The sequence below is a fragment of the Lepidochelys kempii genome, chromosome 8 (genome assembly GCF_965140285.1).
Source record: "Lepidochelys kempii isolate rLepKem1 chromosome 8, rLepKem1.hap1, whole genome shotgun sequence".
In the NCBI taxonomy this organism is placed as follows: Eukaryota; Metazoa; Chordata; order Testudines; family Cheloniidae; genus Lepidochelys; species Lepidochelys kempii.
The window spans coordinates 28,468,838-28,487,884 of NC_136387.1; the positions used below are offsets into that span (position 1 = coordinate 28,468,838).

At 39.0% G+C, this 19,047-nt stretch overlaps 1 protein-coding gene across 3 annotated transcripts in view; it reads left to right on the forward strand.

Annotated features, from left to right (window-relative positions):
* The window catches only part of TENM2 (teneurin transmembrane protein 2), a 1,082,146-nt gene that overhangs the window by 323,197 nt on the left and 739,902 nt on the right, over positions 1–19,047 (forward strand). For all 3 annotated transcript variants that reach the window (XM_073355925.1, XM_073355928.1, XM_073355933.1), the window contains exon 4: positions 5,146–5,421. In XM_073355925.1, coding sequence (XP_073212026.1) covers positions 5,146–5,421 — 276 coding nt within the window. The remainder of the gene's footprint in view (positions 1–5,145; positions 5,422–19,047) is intronic.

Below are 19,047 nucleotides of genomic sequence, written 5' to 3' on the forward strand. Positions count from 1 at the left end.
AGGACTTCTGATTCCTGGTGAATTTTTTTTAAATTACTGATGAGTTGCTTTCATTGCAACATGTTGTTTTAAAGAACCAAAGCTCTTTATTCCACTCATTTGGTGGAAGTGTGTGTGTGTTTGTTTTGTCACCAACAGTGCGATACATGCCTATAAAGCACGTAAAGTCTTTGCCTGTGGTCTGAAGGCAGAGTAAGAATAGATTCTGAATTACATTTTGGTATTCTGGATTCCAACTCACATAGTGTTTCATACTAACCTCCTACTTTGCAAGTAAAGCTTCACTATAGTGCAAATATTTTTTGGATCCCATGTACAGCACTATGTTAAGTAGCACTAAAATAATCCAGCCATCTGCTTTACTACTAAAAGTAGTAAATTACTTGTAGTGAATTTCAGCTCAGAGGGCCACTCCTTCTCTATGGAGGCAGAACAGTGTAGATTGAACTCTTTTCCCTTTGTTCTCACAAGGTCACAGAGTTGGCAGAAGACACCAGGCAACAGATACCACCACTCCCCTTGCCTGGGTGTTCTCTGAGCTGCAGCATTATTTTATCTCAGGCTCTAAAGAAGCTTCATGGAGGGCTCTTCCTGAGAGAGACAGACAGAATTGGATCATCTGGCCAAAATGACTCTGTTTCTTCCCAGGCCCTGTCCTTTTATGTGGCTTATGCTGGCTGGCCCACTCTACTGAAGAGTAGAGATTATGAGTATTTTGCACTACTCTGCCTTTGCTTCTGGCAAACTATTTGGCATGAGGGTCCCACATGCTGGAGTCTGCTGAATCGTCCGAGCCCAGGAAGTGAATTTGGGTACATTGTTGATTCTTGACATGAACAGATTTGACTTGCTAAAGAAATGCTGGATGCTTGCAATTTGCAATTTTTTAAATTGCATCCGTACATCTGAGTATAATAATGACTTTTATCCCATACAGAAATAAAAAAAGTGGTTTATTAATATCACTTGAACCCTAATGCACAATTACAGCTGGACAAATAATGTATTAATGAGCACAATCACTATGTTAGAGAAGATATGGGTTGTTTTAGTTTCAAGAGTTGATGAGTAAGCAGGCATATGATATAGGGATGTGAAATTAAAGAATGCTATACAGAAGACAGGATAAATAGGAGCACTCATGCCTTTTTCTTAAAATCCAAAAACCAAGGGACAGTCAATGAAACTGAATGGCAGCATTTTTGAAACTGGTAATTGGAAATATTTGTGTACAGGATGCAAACCAGCCACTAACTGGAGAAGGAAGACGCTTCCACAATGGTGTTATTCTATAACTATACCCTGTCACGATAGGGTTTTTTGCAAAAGAATCTCATTCTAACTTCTGTTGGAGGCAGGATCCTGGCCTTAGAAGGACCAGTGGTCTGGCCGGATTCCTACATCTGACTCTCTTAATTTGATCTGTTTGTATAGATATACTGTTATCTCTGGAAGCCACATACATTTTGCCATACTCCCAGTTAGCAGAAGCCAAAACAGCTGAAAAAGTGAATACTGTTTCTATTACCTCTCTTCAACCCATTTCCATTTATCTCAGAGAAAATAATATGAACAGTCATATTAAGTTCATTGTTTGCATCAAATGTTAGTTTGTTTTTGATGTCCATACCGAATGTTCATTAGAGTGTAAACATCTGGGCATTTAAAGGCTATTAAAATCTACAGAGTAGTATTAAAATACTTAACTGTATATAAAAGCTTAATTAAGCTAATATATTCATAATAGCTTTGTGTTCATACATACTTATGTTAACAACAAACAAAATCTTTTTTAAAAGCATATTTCCACTTTTGTAGTTGGGATGGGTATAATTTTAGCATCACTTCACGTCGGGTATGTTTCATATAAGTTTCAGTAGGTCCTTGAACCTGCACTGTGACATTCAAAATGTGCCAAAATTGCAGGATACAGTTTGCATTTTGTATGAGGCACTTCTTTGGTTCAGTGTGGATGCTTTTATACCATTAAGTAGCTTTCTAAGTTTCAGATCAGTTCAAATCCAGAATGGCAAAGGCAAAACTTTAATAAAACTCGCCAGATTATTTTTTGTAAGTCTATGGACTGTGCACAATTTGTAAGTAATCACTAAAATTCATGGGATTGTGTTCAACCCAGACAACCTACCATGTGAACAGTTATCAAAAATTCATTATGAAAATCAAATGGAATAATAAAGATTACTTAAAGAATCACTGCCAAACTACAGATGGCAAAAAGCTTTGCTTTCAATTTTGGGGCAAGGGCCATGAATCAAAATACATTTCTCTCAAAATCTGGGTATTTTCTTTTTTTATATGCTGAAAACTTAAAGTAATGGAGTTCCGCATGATATGGGGTTTCTGTTGCAAAAGGTTGGCACATCTTAAGTGTCATATTCTCAAGACGCACATCATAACACCTGTAATTATTTTACCAAGCAGAATGGACTCTTAACAGAAGACATTTGGGTTCATTTCCCTTAATTAAGTCTTGAGGGAAAGGAGGTGACTCTTTGTGTGTTTTTCTTTTTATCTTATTTTTAAACATCACAGCTGACTAATTTGTTCCCTTAGAAATGTCCCTTCTCCCTTTTTATTTCTCTAACTCACTGCCGCCTTATTGCAATGTTCCTCCTAGCACAGGAAGGATGCAATCTGTTGATGCTGTTTGGTTTATTGGCTAAAGTGGGGTGTCTCAGGAGCTGAAAGTTGCTATTCAGGAGCATATCCATCCTCTTTTGGTCAAGCAAACAGCTTAAGGCAAGCCTGCACTACAAAATTAAGTCAACCTAAGTTAGGTTGACTTGCAACCACCGCAGTAATTAAACTGCTTTTGCATGTCTACACTATGCTCTTTGTGTTGGCAGTGTGTGTCCTTGCCAGAAGTGCTTGTGCTGATTTAACTGTGTGGGACATTGTGGGACAGTTTTTGAAAGTCAGCAACAGTCTATGTAAACAACACAGTATCTATGCTGACGCTGCGTTGACCTACCTATATCTATTTAAGTGGTCCATCTCTTGCGGAGATGGAGTTGTTAAGGGCTTGTCTAAGCTCGCAATTTACAGCGCTGCAACTTTCTTGCTCAGGGGTGTGTAAAAATACTCCCCTGAGCACAGCAAGTTTCAGTGCTGTAAAGTGCCAGTGTAGACCGTGCAACAGCGCTGGGAGCTGTTCCCGTCATGGAGGTGGGTTTTTTAGAGCACTGGGAGAGTTCTCTCCCAGTGTTCTGCCGCAACCACACAAGCCACGTTAAGCTGCGGCATCATATCAACCTCATAACAACTTATGCCTTATATCAACCTAGCTGTAGGGTAGACCAGGGCTTAATCCTTCTGAAAGAGAAATCACATGCTCTTTCTTTAACTGGTGGGTTTGGGGATAAAGGTTAAGTAAAACATAACATTACTTTGCATAGCATTTTTCTCAAAATAGTTTATGGATTTAAATCAGTGATACTCCGACTGCGGCTTATAGGCCGCAAGTGGCTCTTTAAGTGTGTCTTGCGACTCTTTGCAGCACACAACATTAAAACACTGTGTGATTTAATTATTAACCAATGAGGATGCTTTTACTATGTTTACCAATTAAGTTGTCAACTTGCAGTGTTATTAATTTACTTGCTGTGAGAATAATATATTTTAAAAAACTACATATTTCCCCATGATACTATTTAAATATGAATAGTACTACAGTAAATGAAACAATGAATTCATATTACTGTGGCTCTTTTGGGTAATTTGGATCACTAATTTGGCTCCTGAACCACTGAGATCTGAGTATTACTGAGTTAAATGATCTTGTGGGACTGGAAAAAGATTTATGTAGATCGATTAACTAGATATTTTAAATATATGGACTGTCTTGATTGATCTGTGTGAATAGAATTGTTACTTTTTGTTTTTAAACTGGTTAATGAAGCATATTTGTTAATGAAAATATCTTGTAGAAAAGTTGCCTGTTTATAATCTGTCTTTAGGTGTCTTGATTTGATATAAATGTGTGGGGGAAAAATAGACTCTTTAAATAGACTATAAAAGCACCATTATGGAAGCACGGACCTCAGACTAAGTTACACTGTGAACAATATGAATTTAAATAGTCCACAGATGTATTTCCAGTGACTTGAATCTGTCTTTGTTCTTCATTTCTAGTCTGGCATGGGTAAATGAAATTGCCCGTGCTTTTCAAAACCAGCGGAGCCAGAGAGACAGTGAATATTTCCTTATATATATATATTTCTAAGTTCTTTGTCCCTTTTTGTCTAAAAAGATGTATGGTCTGTTCTTGGTACCCTTGGGAATATGTGAGTGCGTTGTAAATGTGTCACCTACCAACTTACTGAGTCATATTATGAGCTACCGTGTTTTGACATGAATCCTAGAAGGTTTGACTTCAGACATGCTGTTCTCCTGTTTGCATTTTTTGACACAGTAACATGACTCATAACATTTCTGTTGAGAGCAAAACTTCTGTGAATGGAGAAAATGCATGTCACCTATTTCAGTTGTAACAGGGAACCCAAAATATCCTTCCCACATATTAAAGCTGTGCAAAATTGTGACAACTTTTCATACTATGTACAGTTTTCCACTATTCTGGGTGACTCTGCACTCAAATTGTTTGCACTAAGTTAAATTGAATCTTTCATATTTTCAATGAAAAATAGTTTGAAGTTTAAAGTCATTTCTTCCTGGAAGTGGTGGTCCTCTTTTGCTCCGAAATGGATTGATTTTTGTCCACCTTATAAGTGATTAAAAATGACGACATGTAGCAATGGTTTTGGTGAAACCGTTCATAACAAAGGCCTCAATCCTGCAAATAATGTTAAGCATGTGAAGTCAATAGGACTGCTTATGTGCATAATATTAATCACCTGCCTAAGTGTTTACAGATTTGAGGCCAAAATGTGGAAGAGGAAGGAATGCCTCAGATTTTGAGGAGTTTTATCTTTTGTTTTGTGTGTTTCACAATTCTCTCTGCTACACACCATATGCTTCTGATGAGCCTTGTCCTTACAAATCTGTCCACCATATACAATTCATTATGAAGGCATGATATATAAAATATCTATGAGAAGGTAAGATGGCCTGTTCATTTTATTTTAAATATTTTGACTAATTGTTTTTGTTTTACTGTCCTCCTAGGAACTAACTTCACCCTTGCAGAACTAGGAATCTGTGAGCCCTCTCCCCATCGAAGTGGTTACTGCTCAGACATAGGAATACTTCATCAAGGCTATTCCTTGAGCACCGGGTCTGATGCTGACTCAGACACAGAGGGAGGAATGTCTCCAGAGCATGCTATAAGGCTGTGGGGGAGAGGGATAAAATCCAGGCGCAGTTCCGGTCTGTCAAGTCGTGAAAACTCAGCCCTTACACTGACTGACTCTGACAATGAAAATAAGTCAGATGAGGAAAACGGTAGGCCTGTTTCTTGAATATATGTTTTACTATATATCTATAAGAACATATGGTGGTATTTTTTGCATATAAATGAGTCACTTAAGTTCTTTCTTTTCCTTGTCCACTTGCCTTAAAAAAAAGTAAATTAAAAAAATCAATTTTTACCAGAAATGACAGGAGAAATATTATTATAATGTAGTATGTATTTTAAATAACAACATAATTGAGTGGTGCTCTTATTCTCCAGTAAACTGCATAGCAAAGAATGCGATTTGAAAAAACATGACCTATATCTAGAAATATTCTATTTGTAGGTGTTTACAGGTGGTTTTTAATGGCAGCCTGGGTTTTCTCTTAAAGATGTTCTCAGAATACCACCTTATTTTATACTTTAATTTACAGACAGCAGCGCTTCATGTCTATTACTCAAGAGGAAACTTGGAGCAGATTGTAGAATTTAATAATGACAAGTGTGAAGAAACTTATCAGAATTTTTTTTCTTGTATATGATTTTTACCCACAGTGTGAAATAAGGTTAATAGTTTTTAACTTATTAAAACCATATTAATTCACAGTCAATAGGACTCTCGTTCAGGTGTTCTCATGTAACTTTGAAAGCTTTATCTGAATCTCAGGTTTCTAATCTCTTACTGGTAAGTACATGCAAGGTTTTATAATGCAAATGTATGTATCAGAGTAACTCAAAAAGATATGTATATATCTGTTTAGTATAGATTCTTAGCTGTTTAATTTAAAAATAAAAATAAAAAGGTAAATTACATAATGCAGAGCCCCTGTAGGACAAAACACATGGGCAATGATTTGTTGTGAATAAAAACTACATTAAGCTAACTACCACTTGAAATGTTTAAAAAAATTAGTTAAAATTCATATAAAACAATTTAAAACTCATTTCTCAGCAATGTTCTGTGCCTACTTTAAAAAAAATGCCTAGCTAGTGAAGATGACTTGCTATGGATAGCAATGCAGTGTCTGCCTTCAATAATTCTCCACACTAAGATGTGAATAAGGCAGGAGTATTTAAGCTGAAGTCACTTAAAAAAAAAACCCAAAAAACAATCAAGTTTAATTCTGAAATAAGCCATTTTGGGGAGATAAAGAGGAATCACAACAATAGTGTTCTACTGTGGCATCAATAGAAACATTCAAGGCAACTGCTTGATGTCAGCTACTGTGATTGACTCCCTGCCATGTTATCTGGGGATTTTAAATTTATGGTGTGTTGGCACATTCAGCACCTTCAGGTATTTATCTGAAAAGGACTTTTATTTTATTCCAGGCAAAGTGGATATTCAGCCTCCCCCTGCCAATTTCAGCAGTGCCAGTATGTTAGGACTTGAAATGCAAGCAGTTAAATGTTAAAGAAGATGAACAAAAAACACAAATGAAACTTCTCAAAATGTTAGAAATATATGACCAAGTTAGACTTAAAGAGTCAAATTTAGCACTCAGTTGATACATGCAACTCTTGCTGATTTCAGGAGAAATAGCAGGCATGTATTTGAGGGATGAAGTTAGCCCATAATCTTTGTATTTCCATGAATATGGTTGCATGCATTTCTTCATTAAAGTATATGGGGGTTGTGTATTTAATAGTAATGGAAGATACTAGGAAAGCAAATAACCAAAGTGTTAAAAATATATGTATGTAAAAATACACTGACTCACTCTGCTATTTGGTAAACTTACATGCTTTGTACTCATGCATAAAATATATTCACTTAATGGCCTGACCCAGAATCCATTGGAAGACCATGAAACAACTCCCATTGACTTCAGTAGGCTTCGGAAAAGTCCCAATAATTGTTTCAAATGAATGAACTGACTAAGAAAGTTATCTTTCCAGTACTATTAAAGCTCAGAGATTGAGTTTGAGTCTACCCCTGCTGAGGTCAATGGCAGTTTTCACCCTGAGAGTTACCTCTATCTATCTAATCTATCCATAAAATGCATTTCAAAAAGGTAGTTTTTCAAAAAATGTTTATCAAAACAGGAAGCATCCTATAAAATGAAGTGCAAGACACAGTATATCAGATTCACTTTTGAATGTACATTATTAGCATTTTATTTAGTAAGGCTTTTATGATGATAAATGTTTCCATATGGTTGGCTGTAAAATATTCACACAGATATGAAATGTCTATTATACAAGCGGAGGTGTTAACTTAAGTAAACTTCAGTCTCCTTCTCTGCCAAATCCTGTTTAGCTTAAAAAAAAATCAGTTCCTTTTCACATCACCGATTTTATGAAGTTTGGGAATGTATTATCATATAGATTGACAGGTACCCCACTCAGGTTCAGCACCGCTGCCTGGACGCTTACAAAGCCATCATTAATTTCTTTCACTTTTGCCCAGCATTGGTTTCCTACATAATAAACACTGTGTCCTTCAGAACCAAATCAATAACCTGTTAGATATGCTTCTCTTCAAGAGAAAGTAACAAGAATCTACACTTCAAGAGAAATGCACTCTCCAGTACAGTTTCAGGAGTCACAGGCATAAAACAGGACATTTCTTGGTATGGAATTTTTATACTTTGCCCCTAACCACATTAGTTGAACTCATGATGCATAGATTTCATTGAGTTTATTTAAAGCACTGCATGCCCTTTTTCTTGACATGGTTCAGCTGCTTTATTGCAATACATATTACAACTTTAAAATGGTGACATTTTTGATACTGAGATGCTAATCACAAATTCTGTCATTCCACTTCAAAATAATAAACTGTGTCAATTTTCTTTTAATATTAAATCAATGTTGGTACTTCTCCGTACATTTCCAAGTCGTACAGAGGAAGCTTAATTGCTATAAATCACACTAATATTACTATTTTCAACACTTCTGCTACTTCAAATCCATTTACAAGGCTTAGGACTATTTTTTTTCACTTTTAGAGTTTGTATGATTGAACTTTATCTTAAATTAGAATTGTGTGAGCCTTGAATTAGCAGGTTTGAAATGCATATTGATAAATTAAAACCATTTAATGTAAATTCATTTAAATTTGCTGATTTACTTGGGCAGAAACTCGTTTCTGATAAAACAGGATATTAAAAAAGGGGGGGGGTTGCTTTTCCAACTCTATCTATTTTTACAGTCCTGACACTTTTTTCAATATATTATCCTAGAATTTAGTATCCCATCTTGAAATGTAACTTTTATAATGCTGTCTGTAACTCGTGTGATCCCTTGTAAGAGAGGCATCCAACTAGAATGTGAATATGTAAGGGTAAACAATACAAGTCTCTTATAACCATGGTCAACTGGATTCAGAGCTTCTGGTTACCTGAATAGTTATGGGTGTTCATCCAAAAAATGTACAGCAGACATTTATAAGGAAGCTTGATTTATCTCACACCTGGTGTGCCTTATGCTAGGTAGGCAAAAAGAGTCAGTTTTGGGGACCCACAGGTTGTGGGGAATGTACTCAAATGTATCAGAGTTCCAGAGTTTTCTGTTCTCCTGGTGCTCTGCTAGCTGTGTCTAATCTACAGGAGACACTATTTAAAAAGTCAACATTTGCTGACAGCGACTTCACCATTAAGTGGCAATAATAGTATCTCACATAATCCTGGGTGGATGCTGAAGGCAAATGGTGATTTATAATACTAACCCGTGTAGAAAAAAATGTACTATGGAGGGTGGGTGTTAATACAGGGATTTTCTTAGTTGAGAAAGGTGGGTTTGAAGTGATGCTGTCTTCCACAGAATAACATTGCAGATGCTCAAATCCCAACCTATGCCCACATGTGTTTGGTTATGGCCAGGTTCTGTCACTCTTACTGATGCTTAGTCACAAATTACTCACTAACGTACAACTTAGCATGATAAAAGGGTAGAATCTGCCCCTTACAATGTATGGATCAGATGGTACAGTCAGTGTCTCTCCATTAAAATTTTCAGTGATGCTACTTTATACATCTGAAGAGCAGGCTAATTTAACCCTACATTAGTTACAGAATTAGGCCTATACTCACATAAGACCTCATTGGTAATACATGAGTATGAGCTGCATATTTGTGCCCTTACATTATATGTTGTGAAAATATAAGACTGACTTTAGAAGTAGGTCAGCTTGTAATGGAAACTAACGTAAAGCAATTTAAACTAAAAGGATCACTCATTTGCTTGGTATATGAATATTGTAAATTGATGAATAAATCCTAAATGAACTTTTAATTACCATCTCCATCCCCTCCAAAAGCCATTCTAATTATGGCTTTTTTTAAAAAAGACAGATGAGGTTGTGATCAGGTGGAGGGTACAAGACTCTACTGGACTAAAACACTGATTTGCCATGAATTGCATTTGTGGGTGTTGCAGCTTATTTATTCTGCCTTGCAGTGTGACTCTTATGCCAGCCAGGAATTGTTGAAGTAGAGCAGTGCACTGACCAGTTCTTTTATACCCAGAGCTGCAAGGGAAGATGGGGTGGAATTTGCTACCTTCACTCTATGCTCCATGAACATTTTCCCGCACAGGGGGAATCTTCAGCTAGCTGGTTGTCTGGCTATGCCAAAAGAATGACAGGAGACATTAGATATGGGTTTAATCAGGCCGCAACTTTATTATTAGATGTCTGGGACTAACCCAGCAGATAAAATGTGCAGGTGAAAACCCACACAATTCACTGGGGGGGAGAGGTGAGTGCTTTTCACACACACACACACACAACCCTCTCTTTCTGTTCATGTCCCTTCAGCAGATCCACTGCTGGACACCTCCAATTCCAGGTGGGGGCTTCCACTAGCTCCCCCCCCTTTTCATCCAGGTCCCTCCAGCAATTCCCCTGCTGGGACCATACTGACCACGCCCCCTTGTAGGAGGGGTTAAGGTGAACTATAATGTTGGTGTGGGGGGGGATGGCTCCCTGCTGTACCGATCAGAGGAGTTCCCAACTGCTCCCGGCTTGCTCAACTACCAAGCACCTCTCCTTAATTATTTTTCCAAGCAATTTGTATGTTCTTTTGTGCCTTAATTTGTGGAGTACCTGCATTGAACATCCGCTATACCCTTAAAGAATTGCGACATATCACTTACCGCCCATCATGCTATGCATGAACATAGCCCACTTGAACCTGCTGAGAGGAAGGTGAGAAAACCCCCATGGCACCTGGCCAATATGGTGGTAAAGAAATAATTCCTTCCCAGCACCCCTTAACGGGGCGGCTAGCATAATGCCCACAGCAGATATAGCTAATCACCCAGTATATTTGTGACCTAAATAGGGAGGGGGGTGCTGCCTAGCCTGTTCCGAGTGAATGAGAGGAGGGGCCAGAACCAGGCTGACCTTTTTAAACCCCTCATTCCTAGGTGGTGAATCATCCACCACGCTGACTGCTTTTCCAGCAGTTTTATGTCTCCTCTCCTCCCCCAAGTCAGAAAGCATTGCCCTCTTCTCTCAGTCAGCCAGACAAATCCTCCCCTCCCCCGCCCCGCCTAAAGTACAGAGTGGTGATTATAGCAGTTTTATGACCCATTTGCATCCCTGAAGAAATGTAAATTGTATTCTATTCAGGTTCCTATAGAGTGCCCAACTCTATGGTATTTAAAGGCTCTGACCCACAATTACTGATTGTGTTGTGGAATGTTTTATTGATTAGCTAATGAAGAGATTAGAGGTAGGGAGCAACATGGAATTACTCAAGATTCAGTGTTTTTGGGATAAAATGAAGCCAGTGAATTAAGTGCTTCAACAAAATTATAATAAGCAAAATGGGTGGTGAAAAAGGAATTAGCTAACCTATCAAGGTCTTTCCTGCTAAGTGTTTTTTTGAACCAAGTAACATTTTGTAAGCACTTTGTCTATGTATCAAGAAGGTAGTTAGTTATTAAAAGAAAGGTCAGCTGGCACTATGAAAGCAAGTCAGTGTTGTGTTTTGGGATGGAGTTGGAACAACCGTGTCAATGGTATGGACTAGGAGTGCGATGCAGCATACACTTTTTTCTATGTAGCACCTTAATTGCAGATACCTGTACTATCATTGAACAGCAGGACATAACATAAAATGATATTTTTTCATTACTGTGTTTTAAATGTATTGAAGGCTTCCACAGTAATGTAACTAAAATATCAAATATTTCAATTTTTTTTTGAAGTAACTTCTTTTTCTCAGCTTTACATTTATATGTGAGAAGGTAAATGAAATCAGTTTTGTGGGCAGAGGAGACCTCTCAGGACTCAAGTCATATTATTAAGGTAAAGAGTCAGACTACCAAAGTGACAGATAAAATTGTATCTAAGTTGTAGTGGCCCTCGATTTTATAGAGAGAGGAAGGAATAGGGAAGAACAAAAAGCATGGGAAATAAACCTGTATGAAATTTCCGTAGAGCAAGGAAATATTTCAACGCTATATGGTAATCTGTGCCTAAATTTTAAATGCATCTATGAGATTCATGATTTAAAATAATTGCTATATAGATAAACAAGGACCTGCAGAGAATGACTCTGAAAATCTGGCCATCATTAAATGAAAGGGCAGATTGTGGCTTTAAGCCCCAGGCTACATTTTATGGGGCATGAGTTGAGAGGCTGCAGTCAGCAGACCCTGAGAGCATTCTGAAGTGTCGTATAGAACTCTTGCCAGCATCCGTGGGTCTCACACAGTTGAGTTACAGCTTTGCCACCCATTTAGAGTGCAACGTGGGATATGAACCCTTAGCCCTGACCTCTCCCAATCCCTCTGCTGATTGTACTCCCTATTTCTGATGGAAAATAGTTTCTGTACAGGATCACACACAAACAGTACATCCTTGTGGGACCAACTGTTAACTGGTTGGGAGAATCCCAAAGGGTGAAAAATTTTCAGGATCATTATCCATCAACAGTAAACATGTCAAACCCTGTGGGATGTAGGACTGCATTGGCCCCTGTTTACCTATATTTTTTTGTCTTCCCTTTCCCTTCTTATTTTTTAAATTGTTTAAAAGCTTGAATGTTCCTTTCATGGAAACAATAAGGTAAGTTTACATCACTTACTGTAACATCGCTATCGAAGCCTAGCAAAATGGAAGACTGATTTGGTACAGAAATCATCTTTTTGTTTTGTACTGCAGAGGGTTTATTACACAAGAGCATAAGAGGGCAAATAATTTTTAAAAATCCCTTATGTCCTTTTAAAATTCTTTTAAAGCTCACAGTATTAAATGCTACAGTTAAGCATGTAATGCCACTATCATGTATATTCTAAATCTGTAAAGAAATTCACTCACATAAGGTAACCCAAGTTGGTGTTGACCTTGTTTTTTTGTTGCTGTCTCAATCAAAAATAGAATGAACACCACAATTTGACATTTTCCCAAGATAATTGGAATCAGAGACTTCTGTTTATGCTCAAAAACAAAAGATAAAATGTTACCACATGGGGAAAATGTAGAGAGAACAGGTCAAGATTTAGGGCTTTACAACTGAGATGTTTTACTTATTTTCACTGTCTTGATCTTGGGCATGTTGCTCTCAATATTGTTTTTCCTTGCATTTTTCTTCAACTTTATATTTCTGATTTCATGAGTTGCACATAGAAGGTTATGGTGAAAGTGTGGCTTCTACTCTGTAAAAATGATTTGAGATGTGGTGTGTGTGAATGGTTTGCCCAGTTCACAGTTAGAGATTTTCTCTTAACTGTCATCGCTGAAAACTTTGAGACCTGAAAGCCAAGCAGAGTTCTCTTGGTGCTCATCAATAGTAAAGATTCTGAAAGTGGAACTTAGTTAACAATTCTGTATTTGATATACATGTGTTTAATAGGACCACTGCAGACAGGGGTGCTGGAACAATTTGTAAAGTGGGAGTGCTGAGAGCCTGTAAACCCTGTATATACTGGAAACTACTTCAAGCCAAGGAGTTTGGCAGCACTCCTAATTCCTGCACCTATGACTGCAGATGCTGGAGAGTGAACTGGAGTCTTAAGTACTAACAAAAGGAAAAAGTAGGGGTTGTTACTTAGTAAAGTGAGCAGATCTAAATGGGAATAGACGAAGGAAGCAGATCTGTGAAATGTACAATTTTTACATATGCACTTTCCTCTTCATAGGCTCATTTTAAAGAGGGATGAACTAGCAGTAAGATAATATACACTTTACATCCAGGAGCAACAAGAAAGCTGTAGATTTAATGTAAGATTTGAAGTATAATATTGATTTGAACAGGTGAGAAGAGTGTAAAACAAACCCAAACAAACTACACGTGTCCAGTTGATCTGCAGGGCAATCACGTATGCCAAGGTGGAGAGCCTGCAGAGTTGTGCCCAGATCTTTCATTTAGTAGTGCAGCTTGACTCCCCTCCCCACACAGAAACATGTTTGTTGCTGGAGAGCAGTGGGAAAAGGTGCCCCAGAACTAGATTTTCTTTGGTCTGCCAGAGGTTCGAGGCCATCCCAGAAAGAAGGTCTGGCCCAGATTAGCGCATATTCACAAAATGGAGGCCCAGAAGAGGATTTTTAAAAAGATAATACAAGAAGTGCTGATGTGTATGGGCATGGAAATACTTTATCTGTACTTTAGGAAAGCTTGTGAAGTACTTCTTAAATGACAAATTTAAAAGGTCATCAAGAATGGTATCAAAGCTCAGCTGCTTAAGTGGATCCAATTTTGATTTGATCTCAAAACCCAAGGGCGCTTCTGAGAGGAAGCAGTTTGGGAATGAGGGAATTGACTAGCAGAGGTGACTTAAGGACTTAATACTGATCATCTACAGTTTTGTTCAGGTAAGTGGCTTATGCAACTCAATACAAAGAAAGGCAAGGTAATGAAGTTGGGCACAAAAAATGAAGGAAGCGCGCTCTGGCGCACTCTCTCTCTCTCTCTCTCTCTGTGTGTGTGTATATAACACTAGTGCACACACACATAATGGTCATAAGCTTTAAAACACTGAGCAAGAGAAGGATATGAAGTACTGGTTGATAAAATCTAAGACAGTTTTACAGGTTTAAAAGATACCCAGTAACCCTTTGGTGCAGACCAGTGCTGAACAAATATAAGTGGTGGTAAATATTCAAGCATGTCAAAGGAGCTAGGTAGATGACATCTGGAATACAGTGCTCATTTATACATAGAAAAGGAATGTTATGCATGGTGCAGTAACAATGCCTACATTTATGTTGACTGAGACTTTACAATAATAACCCATGTAGTTCAGGTTTCAGAGAGGTAGCCATGTTAGTCTGTATCAGTAAAAACAACGAGGAGTCCTTGTGGCACCGTATAGCTTGTTGCTTATAACCAGAACACAAATTATTCTGCAGTTGTGGAATTTCCTATAGAATTCACTCCCTGCCTCAGAATTATGCTCCAGAATCTGAGCTTTCATTTAAAAAAATTGAAACTAGACATTTTGATTGCAAAAGAAACCTCGAAGGTGTGAACTACAGTAGAACCCTCAGAGCTATGAACCCCCCCCCCAACTCCTCCAACGTGCTTGTTAAACCCTGGATTTGTGCTGGAATTTGATTATCAACTTGATTATCATACACATTGTAAGGAGAGGGATCACTTTAGATAAGCTATTACCAGCAGGAGAGGGGGTGGGGGGAGAAAAAACGTTTTGTAGTGGTAAACACCCATTTTTTCATGCTTTGTGTGTATAAAAGATCTTCTATACTTTCCACAGCATGCATCCGATGAAGTGAGCTGTAGCTCACAAAAGCTTATGCTCAAATAAATTGGTTAGTCTCTAAGGTGCCACAAGTATTCCTTTTCTTTTTATGAACACCTCAGGAATAGATATTGTTTGTAATTCTGAACAATACAATATGGTGGTTCTTACAAAAGGTTACAACTGAACATTTACTTAATACAGCTTTGAGACTTTACTATGCAGAAGAAAAAAGTTAACCATCTTAACTTAAAAGAAACAAGCACATGAACAGTTTCCTTATCTTGTCAACTTTTTTTAACTTTCTCTTTGTATTTTGTAGTAATTTACATTTAACACAGTACTGCACTGTATTTGCTTTTTTGTGTCTGCTACTTCCTGCGTACCTCCCGTTCCAAATGACGTATGTCGTTGACTGCTCAGTTTGCAATTCTGAGGTGTAAGTGTAAAATGATTTAAGTGTCATCTGGTGTCTCCTGGGAGTCTGACACCATAGCTCTGACAACTTTGGGCTGCTCCATTCATTTCAATGCCTCTGTAATTCTACAGTATGGCATTTTCCCAAGATGCCATGGAATTCCCCATTTTGCTGTTGTCAGGATCACCCCTTTTTTTTCTGTTTTATTGTAACAGGACCTGCCTGCAGTCGCCTCTTGCTCTGCAAATTTTCCTACAAGAGGAAGCCTTACCTGTGTTTTTGCAAGGCGCAAAAGAGAGGGAATAAAGGATATTTCATGGCGATAGAGTAAATTTAAGGTTGTCATGGAATTTAGAGGGTCCTGCTACAGAATTTAGGAGTTGTTAACCATGAAATTTGTTCACTTTGGGTACCTCTACATGGCAATAAAAGATGCAAGGCACAGCTGTGGGTGGCCCGAGTCAGCTGACTCAAGCTTGGACTGGGATCTATAGAATTGCCTGGGCTGAGGGACACTCCCAGAGGGGAGAAAACTGTTTATTGCAGTGTAAAAAGAAAAGGAGTACTTGTGGCACCTTAGAGACTAACCAATTTATTTGAGCATGAGCTTTCGTGAGCTACAGCTCACTTCATCGGATGCATGCCGTGGAAACTGCAGCAGACTTTATTTATACACAGAGAATATGAAAAAATACCTCCTCCCACCCCACTGTCCTGCTGGTAATAGCTTATCTAAAGTGATCATCAGATGGGCCATTTCCAGCACAAATCCAGGTTTTCTCACCCTCCACCCCCCCCCCCACAAATTCACTCTCCTGCTGGTGATAGCCCATCCAAAGTGACAACTCTTTACACAATGTGCATGATAATCAAGTTGGGCCATTTCCTGCACAAATCCAGGTTCTCTCACCCCCTCACCCCCCTCCCAAAAACCACACACACAAACTCACTATCCTGCTGGTAATAGCTCATCCAAAGTGACCATTCTCCCTACAATGTGCATAATTAAGGTGGGCCATTTCCAGCACAAATCCAGGTTTTCTCACATCCCCCCCACCCCCATACACACACAAACTCACTCTCCTGCTGGTAATAGCTCATCCAAACTGACCACTCTCCAAGTTTAAATACAAGTTAAACCAGAACATCTGCGGGGGGGGGGTAGGAAAAAACAAGAGGAAATCCATCGGTGATCTTCCTGATAACACCATCCTGGCCACTATGGATGTAGAAGCCCTCTACACCAACATTCCACACAAAGATGGACTACAAGCCGTCAGGAACACTATCCCCGATAATGTCACGGCTAACCTGGTGGCTGAACTTTGTGACTTTGTGCTTACCCATAACTATTTCACATTTGGGGACAATGTATACCTTCAGATCAGCGGCACTGCTATGGGTACCCGCATGGCCCCACAGTATGCCAACATTTTTATGGCTGATTTAGAACAACGCTTCCTCAGCTCTCGTCCCCTAAAGCCCCTACTCTACTTGTGCTATATTGATGACATCTTCATCATCTGGACCCATGGAAAAGAAGCCCTTGAGAAATTCCACCATGATTTCAACAATTTCCATCCCAGCACCAACCTCAGCCTGGTCCAGTCCACACGAGAGATCCACTTCCTGGACACTACAGTGCTAATAAACAATGGTCACATAGACACCACCCTATACCGGAAACCTACTGACCGCTATTCCTACCTGCATGCCTCCAGCTTCCACCCTGACCACACCACACGATCCATCGTCTACAGCCAAGCTCTGCGATACAACCGCATTTGCTCCAACCCCTCAGACAGAGACAAACACCTACAAGATCTCTGTCAAGCTTTCTTACAACTACAATACCCACCTGCAGAAGTAAAGAAACAGATTGATAGAGCCAGAAGAGTTCCCAGAAGTTACCTACTACAGGACAGGCCTAACAAAGAAAATAACAGAACGCCACTAGCCGTCACCTTCAGCCCCCAACTAAAACCCCTCCAACGCATTATTAAGGATCTACAACCTATCCTAAAGGATGACCCAACACTCTCACAAATCTTGGGAGACAGGCCAGTCCTTGCCTACAGACAGCCCCGCAACCTGAAGCAAATACTCACCAACAACCACATACCACACAGCAGAACCACTAACCCAGGAACTTATCCTTGCAACAAAGCCCGTTGCCAACTGTGCCCACATATCTATTCAGGGGACACCATCAGAGGGCCTAATAACATCAACCACACTATCAGAGGCTCATATACCTGCACATCCACCAATGTGATATATGCCATCATGTGCCAGCAATGCCCCTCTGCCATTTACATTGGTCAAACTGGACAGTCTCTACGTAAAAGAATAAATGGACACAAATCAGATGTCAAGAATTATAACATTCATAAACCAGTCGGAGAACACTTCAATCTCTCTGGTCATGCAATCACAGACATGAAGGTCGCTATCTTAAAACAAAAAAACTTCAAATCCAGACTCCAGCGAGAAACTGCTGAATTGGAATTCATTTGCAAATTGGATACTATTAATTTAGGCTTAAATAGAGACTGGGAGTGGCTAAGTCATTATGCAAGGTAGCCTATTTCCTCTTGTTTTTTCCTTCCTCCCCCCCCGCAGATGTTCTGGTTTAACTTGGATTTAATCTTGGAGAGTGGTCAGTTTGGATGAGCTATTACCAGCAGGAGAGTGAGTTTGTGTGTGTATGGGGGTGGGGGGGATGTGAGAATACCTGGATTTGTGCTGGAAATGGCCCACCTTAATTATGCACATTGTAGGGAGAATGGTCACTTTGGATGAGCTATTACCAGCAGGATAGTGAGTTTGTGTGTGTGGTTTTTGGGAGGGGGGTGAGGGGGTGAGAGAACCTGGATTTGTGCAGGAAATGGCCCAACTTGATTATCATGCACATTGTGTAAAGAGTTGTCACTTTGGATGGGCTATCACCAGCAGGAGAGTGAATTTGTGGGGGGGGGGTGGAGGGTGAGAAAACCTGGATTTGTGCTGGAAATGGCCCACCTGATGATCACTTTAGATAAGCTATTACCAGCAGGACAGTGGGGTGGGAGGAGGTATTTTTTCATATTCTCTGTGTATAAATAAGGTCTGCTGCAGTTTCCACGGCATGCATCCGATGAAGTGAGCTGTAGCTCACGAAAGCTCATGCTCAAATAAATTGGTTAGTCTCTAAGGTGCCACAAGTACTCCTTTTCTTTTTGCGAATACGGACTAACACGGCTGTTACTCTGAAACCTGTCATATTGCAGTGTAGACATACCTTTTGTGTCCTAAAATAAAGAATGTCCTAGTTATAAATTCATCATACATTTAACTGTTTGTGCACATGTTTTCCGTGCTTCGTCCTCTGCCTTAGATTTTATTAGTTGTGATTTTTTTTTCTGCTTTGGGTTTATAACAAATTCAAAACTGAATGTTGTGTTTGAATGACCTTTGAACCACTGGCTTTGCAATGAATTAGTAAGTTATTAGGAACTTGTAACAAAAGCCATTACAATAGAACCTCACTAATTATCACTTCTACGAACCCATCAGCTCTATACTTTTTTTATTAAACCTTTCAGTTTCACCCCACTTCTTGTCTTAG